The 20173-nt window shown below is 42.5% G+C and overlaps 1 protein-coding gene across 1 annotated transcript in view; it reads left to right on the forward strand.

The window, feature by feature from the left end:
* The window catches only part of IRAG2 (inositol 1,4,5-triphosphate receptor associated 2), a 75343-nt gene that overhangs the window by 54637 nt on the left and 533 nt on the right, over positions 1 to 20173 (forward strand). The window contains exons 25-37 of the mRNA XM_087969155.1: positions 292 to 329; positions 413 to 474; positions 1623 to 1742; positions 3330 to 3390; positions 4524 to 4551; positions 5591 to 5731; positions 6715 to 6846; positions 10125 to 10272; positions 12133 to 12170; positions 15039 to 15116; positions 15220 to 15281; positions 17995 to 18096; positions 18821 to 18922. Of these exons, the coding sequence (XP_087825281.1) occupies positions 292 to 329; positions 413 to 474; positions 1623 to 1742; positions 3330 to 3390; positions 4524 to 4551; positions 5591 to 5731; positions 6715 to 6846; positions 10125 to 10272; positions 12133 to 12170; positions 15039 to 15116; positions 15220 to 15281; positions 17995 to 18096; positions 18821 to 18922 (1112 nt within the window). The remainder of the gene's footprint in view (positions 1 to 291; positions 330 to 412; positions 475 to 1622; positions 1743 to 3329; positions 3391 to 4523; positions 4552 to 5590; positions 5732 to 6714; positions 6847 to 10124; positions 10273 to 12132; positions 12171 to 15038; positions 15117 to 15219; positions 15282 to 17994; positions 18097 to 18820; positions 18923 to 20173) is intronic.

Consider the following 20173-nt stretch of genomic DNA (forward strand, 5'->3'; position numbering starts at 1 on the left):
ATCCAAGTCCAGCCCACCATGAATTCTGTAGCTCTTTATCTAGTACCAATTTAACTTAGCTGGCCAGATTCTTGTACATAGCTAACAATAATGAACTCTTCTGTGCTTTGAACTCAACAAATACTCCTGGTTATTTGCACCTGACAATTTATAAGGTCATAAAATCACAAACACAAGACAGTCTCAAGGAAATGTTCTAATGCCTCATTTTTTACATGTATAAAAATAAATGCTTCCAATGTTTTTTGTTTGGCTATAAATACTAAGAAGTTTCATCTTTTTTTTCCCAAGGAGAGTGATGTTGGAGCATTACCAGACACCTTATTCAGGTGAGAGAAAAATCTATCCATTTTACAATCCACCTTGTTTTTCTGCTATTGGATTGTACACTCATCTCTCATTCTTTTCCCAGTGAACTAACTTCATCCAAAGAAACGTTTGTCTCCGCCACAGAGGGCACTAAAGAATCACAAGGTATGTTGAAGGTACAAGTACAGATGAGGTGAAACCTTGCTCCAAACCAATAGATGTGAGAGGGACCTTGGAGTCTTAGTGGACAATCACTTAAACATGAGCCAGTAATGTGCTGCAGCTGCCAAAAAGGCTAATATAGACCTTGGTTGTATAAATAGAAGTATAGAATCAAAATCATGTGAAGTATTAGCGCCGCTTTATAAAAATCTTCGTAAGGTCACAGCTGGAAAACTGTATCCAGTTTTGGTCACCACATTACGGAAAAAAAAACTCTGGAAAAAGTGCAAAAAAGAGCAACTAAGATCATTAAAGGCCTGGAGACAAAACCATATGAAGAACAGTTGCAGGAATTGGGTATGGCTAGTATAGAGAAAAGAAGGACTAGTGGGGGATTATGATAACAGTATCCCAGTATTTGAGGGGCTGCCACAAAGAAGAGGGGGAGTTAACTTATTTTCCAAAGTACCAGAAGGCAGGACAAGAAGCAATGGATGGAAACTAAATGAAGGAGAGAAGCAACCTGGGACTAAGGAGAAATTTCCTAACAACCAGAACAATTAACCAGTGGAACAACTTGCCACCAGAAGTTGTGGGTGCTTCATCACTGGAGGTTTTTAAGAAAAGACTGGACAACCACCTGTCTGAAATGATATAGGATCTCTTGCTTGAGCAGTGGGCTGGACTAGAAGACCTTGAAGGTTCTTTCCAGCTCTATTCTGATTGCCTGATAGAGAGGAGTGGTAAGTAAAGCAAAGAACATTTCCAATTTTTGTGGGTTTTTGCAGCGAACGACAATGACCCCAGAATGATAACTCATGATCAGCGAGCGATATCGTCAGAAAGAAATTGTGATTGTTCAATAAAAAAAAAATCTCTCTGATCTTCCAACAGATCACAGTGTGAATCCAGATCTGGCTTTTCCTGCACCAATAAGGAACTAAATTTTTTTTTTCCTAACTAGCATTTCATTTCCTTCACAACCAAAGAATTTGGGGGGTGAACGGAGAGAGGCTCAGAAATATGGTTGAAAGCCATCAAGTTATGTCTGTTCAACAGAAGGCTGTTTTTTCATCTATTGGAATGTATTAAAATCTTCAAACACCCGAGGGATCTGAGCATTTTTCCCCCCTTGTCTTCTGCCTTTGTAGATACGGACTCTACACTACTGGAACCAGAGGGGAAAACACGTCTCTCTACTTTACCGTTGCAGGAAGCAACTGTTGCTTCAAAAGAGGAAGCTATAGAAGATGCCTCCAGCAACAAGACTGGTATTATCGTTATTCTTTTTTTCGGACACATGAAACTCTTGGCAAGCAGGAAGCTAGTAAGGCCACAAGTATTCATTGGATTTGGATGAAGCCAAAGTGGGCTGGGTTCACACTTTGCATTAAGCCATGGCTTACAAGTCACAGGGACTGACTTAACAGATCACGCTAAAGGCGACTGGACTTTCTTGGGTTTTTTTTTTTCCCTGAAAACATTTCGCTTCTCCTCCAAGAAGCTTCTTCAGTTCTGACTGAATGGAAGGGAATGGACAGATTTATACACTTTGCAGTCATCTGGTTGTTAGCACTCTCTCTGAGAATTGGTCATTAGTTCTGTTTGAGAGCCATTAAGGCCACTTGGGGTTTTGTCTGTATCTTCAGTGTCACCTGAAAATCAGAGTGCAAATGGGTGTGTCAAACTTTCAGGGACTGTCAAAAGGATTGGATGACCACAAAGTATATAAATCCTTCCATTCCCCACCATTCATGCAGAACTGAAGAAGCTTCTTGAATGAGAAGCGAAATGTTTTCAAGGAAAAAAGCAAGAAAGTCCAGTTGCCTTTTGGGAAAAGCACCTTTGGGATAACCATAACCTGATTGATTGAGAACCTCCATAAATAGATCTGTTAAGAGTTTGCAGCAAAATTCAAATCCAGAAAACACACAGACGACTGACTCAGCAGGATTCATTAAACTTCCTTTTATATAAAATAAGTAAATGTACAATACCAGTAATTTCTTCCAACGTGGAAAGGTTACAAGCAAACACAAACAGAAGCAGACACCTTACAGCTCCAATTCAGAGCAGAACTCTAGTTTATCAGCAAGCAAGCAAGTTAGTTTCTCTTTCACTTCTCAGCAAAGCACACTGGAGCCAAGCCACACCCAGGCTGTCAGCTCCCATTGGCTGGTCTGTTGCCATGCTTACTTTGTTAACCATGTCTCTGCCAGTTAATGAATATACTCTGACAAGATCACATTAAACAAACATCTCAAGAAGGTTTCATACAGCATGTAAAACCAGCCTTGTCTTTAAATTGGACAGGATAATCACTGTATGACTGAATCTCTATTTTTTTTCTAACTCTAACCTACACTGAACAAGGGATTCTATCTTACGGCCTAAACTGTCCCTTCAATTCTTTGATCTTCAGTTATTAGTTATTTTATTTTTGACATTCCCATCCTCTTAAGTACGTATGGAAATTCTCAATCATCCAGGTCAAAGGTGCTTTTTTCCAAAAGGCAACTGACTTCCTTGGATGTTTTTTTTCTTTAAAAATGTTGAGAAGCGAAACATTTTCAAAGAAAAACACTCAGAAAGTCCAGTTGCCTTTTGGAAAAAGCACCTTTGGGACATCCTCTTAAATAATCCCTCTCCCCCTCCAAAAAAGTGGTAGTCTTTGAAGGCCCCAAAGGAGTTCTGTAATGAGACAAACAAAACAGTCTGGTCTGGTTGAATGGGTCTGATCTGAGCTTTCTGGGAGGTTTTGGGTTTTTTTTGAAGTTTTCCACTCATGCAAGTGAGCCCTAGGAGAGCATCCTCAGAAGACAACCTGACCAATACCTGTGACTCCTCTTCTTTGGCAGGTGATTCATCTTCATGCCAGGATCTGTCAAGCAGCCTCATGTGCCAAAAGAACCAGAATAAGTAAGTATCTGGTTTCAGAAATACACTCGGGTTATGGGGAAAAAGTCAAGATGGCGACTTACAACAAATGTGCCCAATTTTTAGCCTGTTTTTTTCTGGAGTATTGTTCTAGATGCCACCTTGATATGTCCTACGCATGCCCCTGTTCAGTTTCAGTGAATGCAGAGAACATCAAGCTTGCCCCAACTTCTTGCCCCTCTGATAGAGCAAGCTTCTCATTTGTCTGGAATATTTGTGGGAAATATAGATAGTCCTCGACTTACGACCCCAATTGAGCCCAACGTCTATGTTGCTAAGCGAGTTAACTGTGTTTGCCCCATTTTATGACCTTCCTTGCCATAATTGTTAAGCAAACCACTTAAGTTAAGTTAGTGTAACCATCAGGTGCTGCGGAAACCAGGAGATTCAGGCAGTTCAAATGAGTATAAAGATTTATTGGAAGTTTAAGCTGTCTACAAGAATCTGAGCTACTAACGGTCAAGGGGAAATCGTGGGAGTTAAGGTGGATTAGATTTAGATCTCTTGTGGGCACTCAAGGACTCGTGACTGAGGGTTTGAGACTTGAGTGCCATGTGATGGGTGAGTTCCCGTTCTCACCCCAGCTCCTGTCAACCTAGCAGTTTGAAAGCATGCAAATGCGAGTAGATAAATAGATACCACTACAGGGGGAAGGTCACAGTGCTCCATGATGTCAGGCTGGCTACATGACCGTGGAAATGTCTTTGGATGCACTGGCTCAATGGTCTTGAAATGGAGATGAGCACCGCCCCCTAGAGTCAGCAATTAAGGGAATAAAATCCACAAGGACTCCTTTTTTTTAATATTACTCTAAAACTCCATATTCTGTGCTTTGGTTGATGTGCCATTCTGGGTCAGTTCAACTAAAACTTCAGCAGTTTGTCCTCTGCCTGATGGCATAAGGATTGGTCTGCAGATGTTCCCTTAGAGTAGACCTTGTTCCATCTTGTGAGGTCCCCAACCCACTTGAGATGTGTTGGTGCTGGGACTCCACACCTTTTGGCCAGGATGGTTCTTAAATTAGGAACTTGAAGTTTATCTGTGAAGGCCTTAGAAAATGATATTTCAGTTCTGTGTCTCTAGTAATATAATTTCTTTTGTTCTTCTCATTTCAGTGGCTCTCCCAATGAGAAAGAAGTGGAGGTAAGCATAGGAGTATTTGTTGCTTTTTCTATCTCCTCTTGATATGTCTTCCTACTTTTTAGCTGTGTTTCCAGGAGAGGGGCAGGAGAAGCAGGATTTTGGGTGTGAAGAGTCCATGCTTTTAGTCTGAGCATCTGCCAGTATTTCCTAAGAACAAGGTGGCAGGTTAGGACCTGGTTAACTGGAGACAGGATGTTAATTTGAGCTTCTTAGCTCCATCTACCTAAATCCTATGCCAGTATGATACTTTCTCAATTTGAGGTAGGTTTGGACCATTGGAATTCATGATTTAACAAACAGAAAATAAGTTAAGGAAACCCTCAGTGTTGAATTAACTGGGAGGATTAGTGTTTAACTGAACGTAAATAAGTGAAACAAATAGTTACTTTGGGCACTAGTGCCATCTGTTGCTTATTAAATTAACCATGTGCAAAATGATTTGGAGCACAAAACTACTTTTCGGAGTGCAACCCAGCCACTGTAAGTGTGAAAAGAGCCTCCCCAGTTGTTGAATATGTGTTGTATCCCAAATGCCTCTGTTTCAAGAGCAGAACAGCACTCAAAAGTCAAAAAGTTTGGAGTGTGCTTGAAACAGCTGGTTTCACACTCCAAACGATGGTTTTACATTATATGTGGGTTATTTCAGTATCAAAGTGGTTTGAACTGAAACATTTGGCATGTCCTGCATTGCCACCCAGATGTAGAATAACAGAGTTGGAAGGGATCTTATAGGTCATCTAATCCAACCCCTTGCTCAAGCAGGAGGCCCTATACCATGTCAGACAAGTGATGGTCCAGTCTTTTCTTAAAAACCTCCAGTGATGGAGCACCCACCACTTCTGAAGGTTGGTTGATTGTTCTCACTGTCAGAAAGTTTCTCCTTTTTTCTAGGCCCAAGATCATCCAGAGTTCAACTTAATATTTCTTCCTGCTGGAAGCAATAACATATTTTATTTTATTTTTATTTTTTTTCCCAGAGAGAGATTAACCAGCTGGTAATCTGCCTAGTAAGGATGTTTGCTCCTCTTCTGTTTTCCAGGCAGAATTTCTACGGCTGTCTCTTGGATTCAAGTGTGACCTCTTTACTTTGGAGAAGAGAGTCAGGCTTGAAGAACGATCTCGGGATCTCGCGGAAGGGAGCCTGAGGAAAGAAATTACCGGCGCCTTGAAACTACTTGATGTAAGAAGGAGGGAGATGGGTTCTGTTATATACATCTATTGCTTCAGAGGGTGAAGTCAGGCCTAACTTCTAGATCAGTCTTTCTCAGCTCTGTCCATTCTTAAATTGGGAGAGTAACGGAGAGCAGCAAATGTCCTGTATCTACTGTATTTGCCTGAAAATAAGACCTACTCAGAAAATAAGCCCTTGCATGATTTTTAGAATGCTCGTAATATAAGCCCTATCCCCAAAATAAGGCCCAGTTAAGATTGTCGGCCAGATGGATGCATTTAATACTGTATTTCCCTGAAAATAAAACCTAACTGGAAAATTAGCCTTAATGCGTCTTTTGGAGCAAAAATTAATATAAGATCTGGTCTTATTTTCGGGGAAACACAGTAAGTCTGAAGCAAAAGGACCCACAAGGAAGCTGATTCTCCCAAGGAGACCAGGATAGTATGAGCAAGTGGGGGACAATGGTGAAGGCTTTGGACTAAGAGAAGGAAAACTCAGTCTCTAGTATCTAGAAGCTCCCTAGAGACATTGGGCTTGTCTCTCAGTCCAAGAACCACTGTGGTGGTAATTGTGAAGGTGCTGGACTAGCACTAAGGAGATCCAAGTACTAGACCATCTTCAGCCCCATAAACTGTGAGTCAGCCTGTTCTCTCAGCCCAACCTGGCTTACAGAATTGTGACAAAATGAAAAGAGGTCCCACCCTTGAGTTCCCGAGAAGAGGTAGAATAGACATTCATTAAACAATAGCAATTTAGATTGCTTTGGAGACACGGTTATGCAAATCTCACAGACAAAGATATTTCTCTGTACTGTATGTGGGTTGGCTTATCGATACACATGGCAGTTTCACTCCTGTTGAAAATAAAGGGTTCACAAAATCATTTTTGGAGTTAAATGTTTGGCAGAAGATTTGTCCCATTCGTTGTTTCTTCATTTGTGTAGAGCACAACGCTTGTCTTCATGCACATCCTGGATGTTCTTTGTTCAGTCTTTAGCCTCTCTAAGCGAAGATAACCAGGTGCAGGAGATAGTTAAGAAGCTGCAGAAGAGCCTGGACCTGCTGGATCAGCATGCCACCAGAATCGCCAGCAAAGCAGAAATGCTGGGAGCTGTTCATCAGGTAGGTTGCCTGATCCAAAATTGTAAAGAATCAAAAGGTCTTCTTCAAGCTGAGTTTGATTCCTGGTGACTTCATGGATCCACCCGCTGTCTTTTTCCAATACCCACATGTGAGGAAGGCAGGGGTTAACACCCAAAACCAATCTACATTTCTGGGATTTCCTTGTCTCCTTCACAATGATAAATCAGGCCTCACGTAGCTAGTCAACATCTGGCAGACTTGGTTAGATTTTATTTATTTACTTTATTTATTTGTTTGTTTGTTTGTTTGTTTGTTTATTTATTTTGTCAAGCAAGTATTAGATAACAGGTATAAGTATAAACATGATTATGAATACATGGAAGATTGTGCCACCTGGCTGGGTTTTATAGGTGTGGTGTTCTTTCAAATAACCATGCAGAAAAATATATATGCAGAATTGGGAATTCCTTACCCTTGGTTGAGTTGACAGGAGGTTGGAAGTCTAGACTGCTAGGATCAAATGAAAAGTTCTTTGAAAATAGATTCTAGAATAGTGTTTTCCAAGCTTGGCAATTTTAAGATGAGTGGACTTCAGCTGCCAGAATTCCCCAGTCAGCATGGATGACTGGAATTCTTGGAGTTGAAGTCCACCCATTTTAAAGTTGCCAGACTTGAAGAAACACTGTTCGGGAAAAATCCTTTCTTAGCAAATTCTGTTTGTAAATGATGGTGGAATTTTGAAAGCTTGTGAAGCAAGGCAGCAGAGAAGTTAGTCAGAAAGAAATATGAACCAACAAGATAAGGAAAAGAAAAAACAACTTAAGGATTTAATATTCTTGAGGTGAAAAAAAAAAAAGTTCAATCCTCACTGATTCAAAAGAGCAAGTTGAATCTCTACAAGTTTGAATAAATCTGCAAAGGCATTTGTGATGCAACCTTTGTGGCTGGTGTTACATCACACAATCCGTAAAGGCATTTATTGCCTTTATTGTTCTCTGTATTGTGTTGATGATAGTTTTAATCCTGATTTACTAGGGCAATCCAAGCATTGTTGTTAGATATTACAGAAGTATAGTAGAGCTATTTTTAAAGAATTTTAGATACTAGACTTAGTCTAATGTGATTGGGAAGTTCTGGAGATGAATCATGCACGGGTCTTAACAATGTTTTAGTTGATGTTTTAAGTTGTGAAGAAGCTTTTTATCTTACCCAAACGCTCTTCAACCTAAATGTTCTAGGTAACATTGTGCCTGAAGAATCATTCTGGCCTCTCAAAATCTTATTTTTTCTGAAGTTTGAAAGGATGAGCTGCTTATTTGTAATATCTATTTCTCCAAGGCAATATTCAAGACAATGTGTCTCAAGTAGAGGTGCTCCTTTAGCATTGGTGCAGCCTTCACTCTTGGTGTGTGGAAAAGTTGTAACATACAATATGTGGAATTTGCCAGTTTTTCATTGAGACACATTCCTTGACCGAGCGAAACAAGGTGTCCTTCATTCTTACTCATCCACAAAGGAACAAGAATTCTTTAGCAAGTGGTTGGCACTAAATTCCTGCTTCTACATACCTTGCCACCATATTCTTTTCCTTAAAAGTTATGTGGCATCCTTGTCCAACCTGATAACATTGACCCATCCTCCCCACCTTCAATGTGGTTACAGAATCCAGGAGATCAGTGGTCCCCAAACCTTTGTGGCTTGGCAGCCCAGCTCTGTGTGTGTGTGTGTATGTGTGTGTGTGTGTGTGTAGAAGGAAACTGGGTCATAACAAGTAACAGGCCGCCACACATGTGTGCAAGTGCCCACAGGCCCTCTGCTCACATAAGTTAACCTGCGAATGTGCACTCTGCCCAGTCGCTCATGCAGCCCAGTTCTGAATAGGCCATAGCCCGTAGTGGGCCAAAGCCTGGGCATTGGAAACCTCTGCAACAGACCATCATAAATCACAACTAGCTGCCAGGTGTGTTGTTAGAGTCCAATACTTATTGAGTTTGTTTGCACTCCTGTGTTCTGACCAAGGCTTCCTGAGACCATAATTAAGTACACCGCTTAGTCCAAGCAACTCTTGTTTTATTTCAACGCTGGGAATTATGTGCATTCCCAGCCCGTAATGAGTCCCAAACACTCTCGAGATAAGCACCCACCTTTATCTTCTTTGAGACAACAACTAAAGTGCCAAATTAACTGTAAAAAAACAACCAAAGTACAAAGTCCACACAGAGATTCAGGTTTAATCCGAACAGAGTGAGTGACTTTGCTTCCTGCAAAGGTTACTCTACCTTTGCACCTACTTTATACCTTAGGGGAGGGGCAATCACCTCCAATCCTTACTCCCGAGTCACCCCTTTTGTCTCAGCTGCTCTTGCCTTCTAGCAGCTCTGCGCACACGCGCACTGGGAACAGGCTCCCCTTGTTGCTCTGCCTCGCTGCTGCCAGACTCCAGAGGCTCCGGAGGCAACACCCCACTCCCAAATGGTCCTGGCCCCATCGCTGCATCAGACGCAGGATCCTCATCCGAGTCCTCTCCAGACTCCCTGACTGGTCCCTGTTCTTCCCCACTGTCCAATTCCTCTGCCATCTGCATAGGCTGCCGGCGAACCACAACATCCTGGATCCTTGGAAGTTGCTTCTTTCTACAAATAGTCCTCAGCTTACAACAGTTCACTTAGTGACCGTTTGGCACTGAAAAAAAGTGACTTGTGGCCATTTTTCACACTTACAACCCTTGCGGCATCCATCCCCGCGGTCACACGATTTCCATTCAGGTGCTTGATTCGCTGATTCACATTTATGATGGTTTCTGTGCCCCAGGGTCCTGTCTGTGATCCACCTTTTGTGACCGTCTGATGGGGAAGCCAGATTCACTTAACAACAGGGTTGCTCAATTAACAACTGCAGTGGTTCACTTAACAAATGTGGCAAGAACAGTCGGCAAAGGGGACCAATTCCTTTAACAAATGTCTCACTTAGCAACATAAATGTTGGGGCTCAGTTGTGGTTGTAACTTGAGGGTGACCTGTAATTTTTTTATGGTCATCCCTAAATTAGCCAATCCCTGCATGGCCACCCCAAAATTAGCCCATTTGACTTATTCCAACCTTTTCTGGAGTCCTGGCTGAGTTTGAACCAATAACCAGAGTACTTGGGGATGGGCTTTGGTACCCAGTCTTTGAATACTCTGGCTCAGAAGAAGATGGATGTGGTATCTTGATGGGGTATCATGCTTATATCAGCCCACTTCCCCCCCCCCTCCAATGAAGCAGCCGACGAAGACGCCACCAGTTGCCTTCTGTCCTTCCCTACCTTTTGTTCCCTAGGAAAGCCGAGTCAGTAAGGCAGTAGAAGTGATGATTCAGCACGTGGAAAACTTAAAGCGTACATACGCAAGAGAGCACGCAGAACTGGAAGAGCTGAAGGAGCTATTACTCCAGAATGAGAAGTCCTTCAGCTTTCTGGGGGACCGAGGTAACAGCCAAGGGGATGTGGACCGAAACGGTGGCTGCATCACCTTCCCTGCCTTTTCTCTCCAGGGCAAGATGGGTGATCTAAATCAGGGGCCTCCAAACTTAGCAACTTTTAAGACTTGTGGACTTCAACTCCCAGAGTTCCCCAGCCCAGCTGGGCTGGGGAACTCTGGGAGTTGAAGTCCACAAGTCTTAAAAGTTGCTAAGTTTGGAGGCTCCTCATCTAAATAATCAGATGCTGAGTAGGCTGACTGTGTGGAAGTCCACGCATGCCACGTGTCTGGCCTAGGCTCAAATCAGGCAATAGCAATAGCACTTAGTGCTTCACAGCCCTCTCTTAAGTGGTTTACAGAGTCAGCCTCTTGCCCCCAACAATCTGGGTCCTCGTTTTACCCACCTCGGAAGGACGGAAGGCTGAGTCCACCTTGAGCCTGGTGAGAATTGAACTGCCAAATTTCAGGCTGCCAGCAGGCAGCAGAAGTAGCCTGCAAGTACTGCACTCTTAACCACTGCGCCACCCGCGGCTCAGTGGTGCCTCCTTCTGCTATTCCCATGATTATGTGATCATCCCAGACCTTTTCTATGAAACACAGCCCCATCCATCAACCCAACTAAGTTGATTTTGACCAGGGCTAAGGGAAAAGGGCTTATAGTGCTTCCTAATACAGGATATATATTTTTTCTGAGTTGTAATTCCAGAGCTGTCTGCAGGGGAGGGTCAAGATAGAAACAATCATGCAATCAAAACCCCACCCCTTTTAATGCAAATTGTCTATAAAAAGGGGTAAGGTCACAGTTTGTAGCCATCTTCTTGACCTGACCTTTGCAAATATCTTGGACCTACTTCCCCCTTATCTGGCAGGTTTATCCGTTCATGGGGACCTTCTTGGCAGAACTGGTGTTGTATGACTATGGAGATTCTCAATCATCCAGGTCATGGTTGTCCCAAAGGTGCTTTTTTCAAAAGGCAACTGGACTTGCTTTGATTTTCCTTGAATATGTTTCTCTTCTCATCCAAGAAGCTTCTTCCGTTCTGACTGGATTGTGGGAGATGGAAGGGCTTATATTCTTTTTTTTTAAATTGATTTTCTATTAAATACGTATATTTCTTGGTGCTTAATAAACATCGTGTTGTCTGGGTATTTAAATTGGCTTAACAGTACGAATTATATTCTTAGTCTCCACCCCTTTTTTCCAACCATCGGTAAAATAAATTCCATGTTTGATAATATTCTGCGTCCCCTTTCCGCTTAATTTTCAATTACCAATCTATCTATTTCTGCAATCTAGTATCTTCTTGACTATGTCTTCACCTCGTGATATATCTTCATTTTCCCAATATTGTGCGAATATAATCCTCGCTGCTGTTAAGACAACAGCAGGATTTCTATTCTTACAGTCATCTGGTCGTTAGCACTCTTTCTGAGAGTCATTGAGGCCACTTGGAGGTTTATTTGTGCTAACGACCAGATGACTGCAAGGAATATAAACCCATTCATTCTCCACCATTCAGTCACAACTGCAGAATTTTCTTGGATGAGAGGCGAAATGTCTTCAAGGAAAAACAAGAGTCCAATTGTTGGGGCAGATGTCATGGTAGGGAAGATTTGTGGCCGATCTTCAAAACTCTTGGTCTTCACTCACCATGCCAGATAGGGGCACCCAAGGAAAGGCAAACAAATGGGCATGGATTTAGCAATAGAAGAAGCGATCCCACTCTGGACATCTTCAGAACAATTAACTCCCCCAAATCCAGACTAAGCTACAGAAATCACTGTCCTACAACTCCCTCTTCTAGTTTTATTGAAGTTCCTTGCTTCCCTGATTAATGTATATTCTTCCACTTCCCTTGTACTTTCAGATGACTCTTCAGTTAGAAAACTCTCAGGTTCTATCAAGGTACACACGTTACAAGCATTTTGCTTTATGCACACTGCGCTCTGCCCTGCCTTCGCAATCAGATTGTGATGCTTTTTTTTTTCCTTGCAGTTTCTTTTTTTTCCTCCCTTTTGCAGCCTTGCAAAATGCATAAACTGAGTCCTGAAATTTCCACTTATGTCCCTGAAAATTGGCAGCGTTTTCTTGCAAAATACCTTGAACTTGTACTATTTTGTGGTCAGTTCTTTTCAATTCAATCTCTCTCTTTTTTGTTTGTTTGTTGTTTGTTTGTTTCAGTTTGCTACTCTTAATGCTAAACAGAATTCTGTATTTGTGGTCATTCAAAGTTTTAGTTCACGAGAATGGTGATAGTAGGTATTGTAACTGCAATTAATATGTGGTCAAAACTCAAGAACAGTGTCCATGGTTTTCAGGGAATCACAGAACCGAATTCCCAGCTTGGAGAGTTTGATACTTCATTTTCTGCATAACTGACTGAAGTAAACAGACGAATATAAAATGGTACATAAATAGTTCGTGCAGATCATTCCGGTTTCAAAAAAATAGTATTTTCAAATTGAGATGGGTATGTACAAAACACATGTAATATGCTCATTGGTTATCAAATCCCACATTGCTGGTAAATCAAACAAAGCAGCCAGCTGGATTTCAGAAAGGTATCTTAAATGATCATCTTGAAACGTGAAAAAGTTGCAATTTCCATGTTGATCATGAATTACTTAAGCTACTTTGAAATACAGTTTCTTCGCACACTCCCTCACTGGAAGGATGGGATCACAATCCTAATCTGGAGCGTGTATTTGAGTTCCAGATTTGAATTCATATTTCTGGTGAACCTTTAGATGCAATTGAGAATCACGAATGAAGGCAAATATATGTGTCCTGGGATAATATTGCCGGATCCAATCATCGGGACTGGAGATTTAGTCTTCTGAACTTTTGGACGCATGCTGCAGCCCATCCTCAGGCAACTTCTCTCTAGAAGTGTGTGTGTTTTGGGCTATTTTGTGTGTGGCATTTATATGGTGTCTGGTTGTGTGTGGCTTTTTAGTTGTTGATTGGCCATCAATACGCCAATCAACAACTAAATGGCCACACACAACCAGGCACCATAGATACACCACACACATAGAATAGCCCAAAACACACACACTCTGCTAGAGAGAAACTCCCTGAGGATATGGGCTCCACCATCCTGGAAGAGTAAATTTGGGTCCCGGTGTCTGACCCAGATTGGATCCTGCAATTGAGAACGATCCACTTTCACTGCTTCACTAAGATCAGAACTAAATTAGGTGATTTTGGGAAAGGGGGGAAGATGCGCTAAATAACCTGACCTGTAGGACTTTGAAAGAAACTGCATATTAATCAAGCAGGAAATTCTAGTTGGTCGTAAGAATTTTTTTAAAAAAAATCAAGAAAAGTGTCTGTGCATTGCTTTAGCCTTTTACCTGTGCTATTTATTCATTTGCCAACCAATTCCTAGCCTAAATCTCTCTCTCAAATCATTCTTAACTTAAATGTGGACAAAATTACAGCTTGAATTACCAATATTGACCCTGCGAGTCAAATTACAAAGGCCGCTCATAATTGAGTTTCTGCAGCAATTAAGATGTCCTCATATGTCATATCAACCGGTGGATTTTTTTTTTTTAAATAAACCCTTGAAATAATGAATATATGGTAGTCCGAACCATATATTTCTTTGGAGACTGTTAAATATTTGTAACGTTGTTTTGATCATCGGTTTTTGTCAATGGAAAAATGCAGATCACATTTTATTAGTTGCTGAGGAACTTGGGTGGAAAATGTAATCCTTTACCTAGCTAAAATCTATGGATCTTCTTTGCTTTTGGTGCTCCCTTTAACTACTGTAGTAGGTTGCTTCAAATGTTTGCTTAGATCCCATAATTTACAACGGGGGTCCCCAACCTCTGGGCTGCGAACCATTTCCGATTCGTGGCCTGTTAGGATCCGGGCTGCACAAGGGAACTTCATCAAACACATGCACAGGATCTAGGTAGCACGCCAAACCACAATCATCACCACCCTGGTCCAAGGAAAAACCGTTTTCCCTGGAACCAGTCCCTGGTGCCTCAAAGGTTGGGGACCCCTGCTTTATAATGGCCCAGATGAGTGAAGTTCCTGTGCAAAAAAGAGCCACTGTGTGTTCTTCTATCTCTTTTTATTTGTACTGTTGATAAAAATAAGAGAGGCTGGATAGAGAAAGTGAAGTTGGGCCCTGGATTTGAGCCACATAGTTTTTACAGTATTTTCTGTTCAGTGATGAGTACCCATTTGTGAAACCAGCAATAGAACTCCATGCAACTTCTTAAATCAGTGTTTTTCAACCTTGACCATTTTAGGATGGTGGACTGCAACTCCCAGAATTGCCCAGCAAGCCAGAATAACAAGAGTTGGAAGGGACCTTGGAGGTCTTCTAGTCCAAACCCTTGCTCAGGCAGGAAACCCTATACCATTTCAGACAAAGGGATTACCCAATCTCTTCTTAAAAACTTCCAGTGTTGGAGCACTTTCACAACTTCTGAAGGCAAGTCGTTCCACTGATGAATTGTTCTAACTGACAGGAAATTCCTCCTTAGTTCTAGGCTGCTTCTCTCCTTGATGGGTTTCCATCCATTGCTTCTTGTCCTGCCTTCAGGCACTTTGGAGATTAGCTTGACTCCCTCTTCTTTATGGCAGCCCCTTAGATATTGAAACACTGCTATCACATTCACCCCCTAGGTTGAAAAACACTGGTTTAGAACTTCTGCTTCATTCACACAAGTCCCACCTTTGCCGAACCGCAGGAGCCTTGCAGGATGTGCAATACCTATCTGATCCGATAGTATTTCTTGTTTTGTGTAGCCTTCATCACTACGCAGAGTTAGCACTGCACCCTTGCCTAGGAGCGGTAATGGAAATGCAGACGCTTTTTTGCAACTGGTATGTAGGTGTTTTCCAGTACTGACCGTTCCTTAACTTTAAAAGTATTAGCTGCATTTTAGATGGGTGACTTCTCTCCTCTTCTCCCTGTGTTCCCGCAAAGGCTCAGATGAACGAAACGGACGGAAACAACTGGGTTGAAAAATTCAACAGGCGCTCGAGTTGGTACGTACAGCATTGTGTATTTGTGTATGTGTGCACACCCAAGAGAGTTACAGAACAAGTTTTACTAACCTGGCTTCTTCCAGATGTGTTACTTGTCAGGTTTCCAGCAATCGCTCTAATTAAAATCACGATTCTCGAGCCAAACTTCAAAAAACTTCAAAGGATTCATTAGAGGCGACATACCGGCACTGCCCTGTATGAAGCCAAGTCTGGCATAGGTAATTTACAGTCACCTGTGACTCTGTTTCCCCCGTCCCCCCTGGGTGTCTCATAAACCAGATTCTCCAGTTGAGCACGTTCACGGGCTGGGTGTCATCATTCACGTTCTCCAATTAAATGTATTCATGGGCAAAAGCTCTGGTATTTTAGTTACAACCTTTTAAAGATAAGAGTTGGAATGTACTTTCGCTTTGCTGCATTGCTCTTCCAGATTTCCTTCCTCCCCCCCCCCTTTTTTTAATGGCTAAACTACTAAAACAGGCATAGGAATGTTTTATGAGTTGACATTACCTTATAGCTGGAATAAACCACCATGCCTTGTTTTTCCAATGGAGATTCTTTTTGGCCAAAGAATGAGGGTGAAATTCACATCTGGATGGGAATAGGCTTAGTTTTGCTTGTTTGAGTCAATATTTATTTTATTTATTTATCTTGTCAAAAGCTTACAATACAGAAATAAGAATAAACATAAGTTTAAATATAAGAAATAGGAACTAATAATTGGGGACAATAGGACAGGGACAGTAGGCACGATTGTGCGCTTATGCACGCCCCTTACAGACCTCTTAGGAAAAGGGTGAGGTCAATAGAGGTTAGTTTGAGGGTAAAGGAGTGGGGGTTTGAGCAGGTGACAACAGAATCAGGTAGTGAGTTCCAGACATTGACCACTCTGTTGCAGAGTGTTGTACTTCCTGCAATCAAGCTTGGAGCGGTTTACATTTAGTTTATATCTGTTGTGTGCTCTTGTGTTGTTGTGGCTAAAGCTGAAATATTTATTAACTGGTAAGACGTTGTAACGTATGATTTTATGTACTATGCTTAAGTCCAATCTTAGTCGGCGTAGTTCAAGGTTGTCTAAGCCTAGAATCTCAAGTCTGGTGCTGTAGGGTATTCTGTTGCGAACAGAGGAGTGTAGTACTCTTCTGGTAAAATACTTCTGGACTCGCTCAATTGTACTTACGTCTGATATACAGTGCGGATTCCAGACAGATGAGCTGTATTCGAGTATTGGTCTAGCAAAGGTTTTGAATGCCCTAGTTTGCAAATATATTAATTGAAATTCAAACTCATATTTTGTATGAGTTCTTATGGCAAAGGGTACATAGAAATGCAGCTGTGCACTGAATGGGGCAATCAAAAATGCAGGCAGTCCTTGACTTACAACAATTCATTTAGTGGCCGATCAGAGTTAGAACGGCACTGGAAAAGGTAACATGACCCTTTTTCACACTTACAACCATTGCAGCATCTTCTTGGTCACGTGATCAGAATTCAGAGGCTTGGCAAGTGACTCCTATTTATGATGGTTGCGGCGTCCTGGGGTCATGTGATCCCCTTTTGTGACCTGACAAGTGACGTCAATAGGGAAACCTGATTCGCTTAACAACCGTGTTACTAACTTAAGGACTGCGGCAATTCACTTAAACAACTGCGGCAAGAAAGGCTGTAAAACGGGGCAAAACTCACTTAACCAATATTTCATTTAGCAGCAGAAATTTGGGGCTCAGTTGTGTTCGTCAGTCAAGGAGTACCTGTAGTGCATTCAAGACAACATTGCACACATTTAGGGGGGGGTGGGAATCATGCAGAAAGATACATAAGAACGGTTACGTCATTTTTTTAAAAATAAATTGCAAACCAGAATTACGTGGAAAAAATGATGGTTAGCTAATGATGCAACAGTAAGTTGAATTATAGCAGGGAGAATTTATTTTTATTTTATTTATTATGCTGAAAGTCGGGAAAGGCTGTTCTCTGAAAGTGCTTCCCACCCAAGTCCCCATCACACTTCCCTTTCAGTTTCACTGACAGCCTGTGAACTTAATAATGGCCGTCTGTGGTGCTACAACAACGACAGAAGCTATTCAGTGGAAGCTGCATTTCTTTGTAATCATCCATAATCCGTCTCTAATTTGTCCCTAAACAGTTCTGCAAAATATTGAATAGTTGGGACTATCTCAGACTGAAGAATTTAAATGCTTACATGTGCAACTTTTACATCTGTACATGTATCAGTAAATGTATGCCTCCTCCCCCTCCTTTCTTCCCTTTGCGCTCCCCCTCTCTTCTCGTCCTCCTCTCCTCTCCTCCCCTTTCCTTCCCTTTTCTCTCCTTCTTTCTTCCCTCCCATTTTCTCTCTCCCCTCCTCTCGTCTCCTTTCACTTCCCTTTCTTCTCCTCCCTCTTCTCTCCCTTCCTCTCCCCTCTTCTCTCCTTATCCTTCCTCTCCTTCACTTCCCTCCCCTTTCCTCCCCTCATCCCCCTCCACTTCCTCTCTTCTCTCCTCCCCTCCCCTTTTCTCCCCTCCCCACCCCTCCCTCCCTTCCTTCCTTCTTCCTTCTCTCATTCACCCTCTTTCTTTTTTTTCTTTCTCTTTTTTCTCCCTTTCTTCCTCTTTCCTATATTTTTCTTGGAGGGGGGGGGGATATGTAATGAAAAAAAACCAGAGGAAATTTCTTTTTTAAAGAAAGCCTGTTTGATTCTCCTGTCCTTAGGAGTCTAAAGGGAACCAAACAAGGAGAAAAACGGCCCTCGCTACAACGTTTCATTAGCTCAACTTCCTGGACCGAATCCGAGGAAGAGCAACTTGAATTAGAGTGAGTCTCATTTTTCCTCCAGGCGCCCCAAAGATGGGAGCTTCTCCTCTAGAAGCTACTAATTTCTCTCAAGCACTGAAAGAAGATTTGTTCTATGCAGTTGAAGAAGAAAGCAGGTGAATTATGACTCCGTTGAAGACGCTGACAACATGGCAGTCTAGAGCAGGGGTCCCCAACCATCGGTCCCCGGACCGGTACTGTTACCGGTCCGTGGATCATTTTTTACTGGGCCGCAAAGCTTGGGCGCCGCCATCTTGTTTCGACAGCGCTTCCGGGTTTTCGGTTGCTTCCGGGTTTTCGGTTGGAAAGCGGCGTTTGGGTGCTCGCGCCTTAGTTTCGTCGAAGGGGGGGGCGGCTTCGAACGAAGAGCCGTCCCGATGGCGGTGGAGTCTCACATTACTCAGGTACCGGTTCGTGGAAGAATAAATAATCGTGAAACCGGTCCCTGGTTCGAAAAAGGTTGGGGGCCACTGGTCTAGAGCAATATTTCTCAACCAAGGCAACTTTAAGATGTGTGGACTTCGATTCCCAGAATTCCCCAAGTAGCATCCTGGCTGGGGAATTCTGGAAGTTGAAGTCCACACATCTTAAAGCATGAGGACTGGGGAATTCTGGGAGCCGACGTCCCTGTGTCTTAACATCACAAAGGTTGAGAAGCGATGATGTAGAACCATCCTGGACGAGCAGGGCCTTTTTAATCCAGAATCTAAATCACCCCTTACAGGACTGCTCTTCAGGAACCGGCAACCCCGGAGATCCAGGGAGGTAAAGCACGAAAGCTGAGCGAAAAGGAAACCAACATGACTAAATGGGGGCTACGCTCACTGTAAGTCCACAAGGAAAGGAACAAGACAAATGCTTTAAGGGAATCATCTTTTTTTTTATGATCCCATAATCCCTTGCAGAGCAACTGAATGGCGCTGAGCATTTACTGACCGGATGCCCTTCCTGTCACCAATGCGGAGTTTTGTTCAGTAGATATATTCTCATTGTGTCCAGAGAGAGAAATATCTACCTCTTGTTGTTGTTGTTAGTTGTGAAGTTGTGACTCACAGCCTCCTGATTGTGAGGCGAGAGCTCCACCTCTAGGCCACGGCACCACTCACAAATGCTTTGTGGGAATGTGGGAAAGAAATTTGGGATGTCTAATTCATTGAATTTGAGGCAGTAGCAGCGATTTATCAGCATGCTGATTGGGAGCATCTACGCATAGGACTTTAAAAATATGTTCCCAGAAGTTCAATTAATACTTTACTTTAAAAAAAAAAAGGCTGAAGTATTATAAAAAAAGAAGCACACTCCACTGGTTCCCTTTCTTCTTCTTCTTGTGCCATATCCGTCCTCGGGTGTTGCCGATCATGTTGGCGATCCTATTTTTATCAACAGCTGCACGAAAAAGTGCTGCTGGGTTTTGTCCAAACCAGTCCCTTAGATTTGGAAGCCTGGACCTCGTCTGCCTTCAGTCTTCCCCTGGAGGATTAAGTGAAGAATGCCATATTTTTCCAGGTGTCGCATCACATATCCGAAATATTATTTTCGCTTTTTTTAATGGTTTTGATGATTTCCCTTGGCTTTCCCAGGCGGCTGATCCCCTCCTCATTTCTGATTTTGTCAACCCAACTTTATACGTTAACAGCTACCTGTAAATCCACATTTCAAATGCTACTAGTCTCTTCAGGTGGGTTTCTGTCAGAGACCAACTTTCTACTCTGAAGAGTAGGATCAGTGGTGGGATTTTAATTTTTTTTTACTACCGGTTCTGTGGGCGTGTCTTGGTGGGCGTGCTGTGGCTTGGTGTGCGTGGCAAGGGAAGGATATTATAAAATCTCCATTTTCACTCCACTCTAGGGGAAGGTTACTGCAAAATCCCCATTCCCTCCCCCCCACCACTAACCTGCTTTCCAGCTCCGTTCTCCTGTGCGGGGCAACCAAAGAAGACCCAGCCAATCAGCTGGGACTCAGGAGGCAGAAAGGGATGGGGGCGGGGCCAGTTAGAGGTGGTATTTGCCGGTTCTCCCAGCTACTCAAAATTTCCGCTACAGGTTCTACAGAACTGGTCAGAACCTGCCAAATACCA

The sequence above is a fragment of the Notechis scutatus genome, chromosome 6, assembly GCF_049901735.1.
Source record: "Notechis scutatus isolate UNSWTSFEM ecotype Mainland chromosome 6, rNotScu1.2, whole genome shotgun sequence".
Lineage (NCBI taxonomy): Eukaryota > Metazoa > Chordata > Lepidosauria > Squamata > Elapidae > Notechis > Notechis scutatus.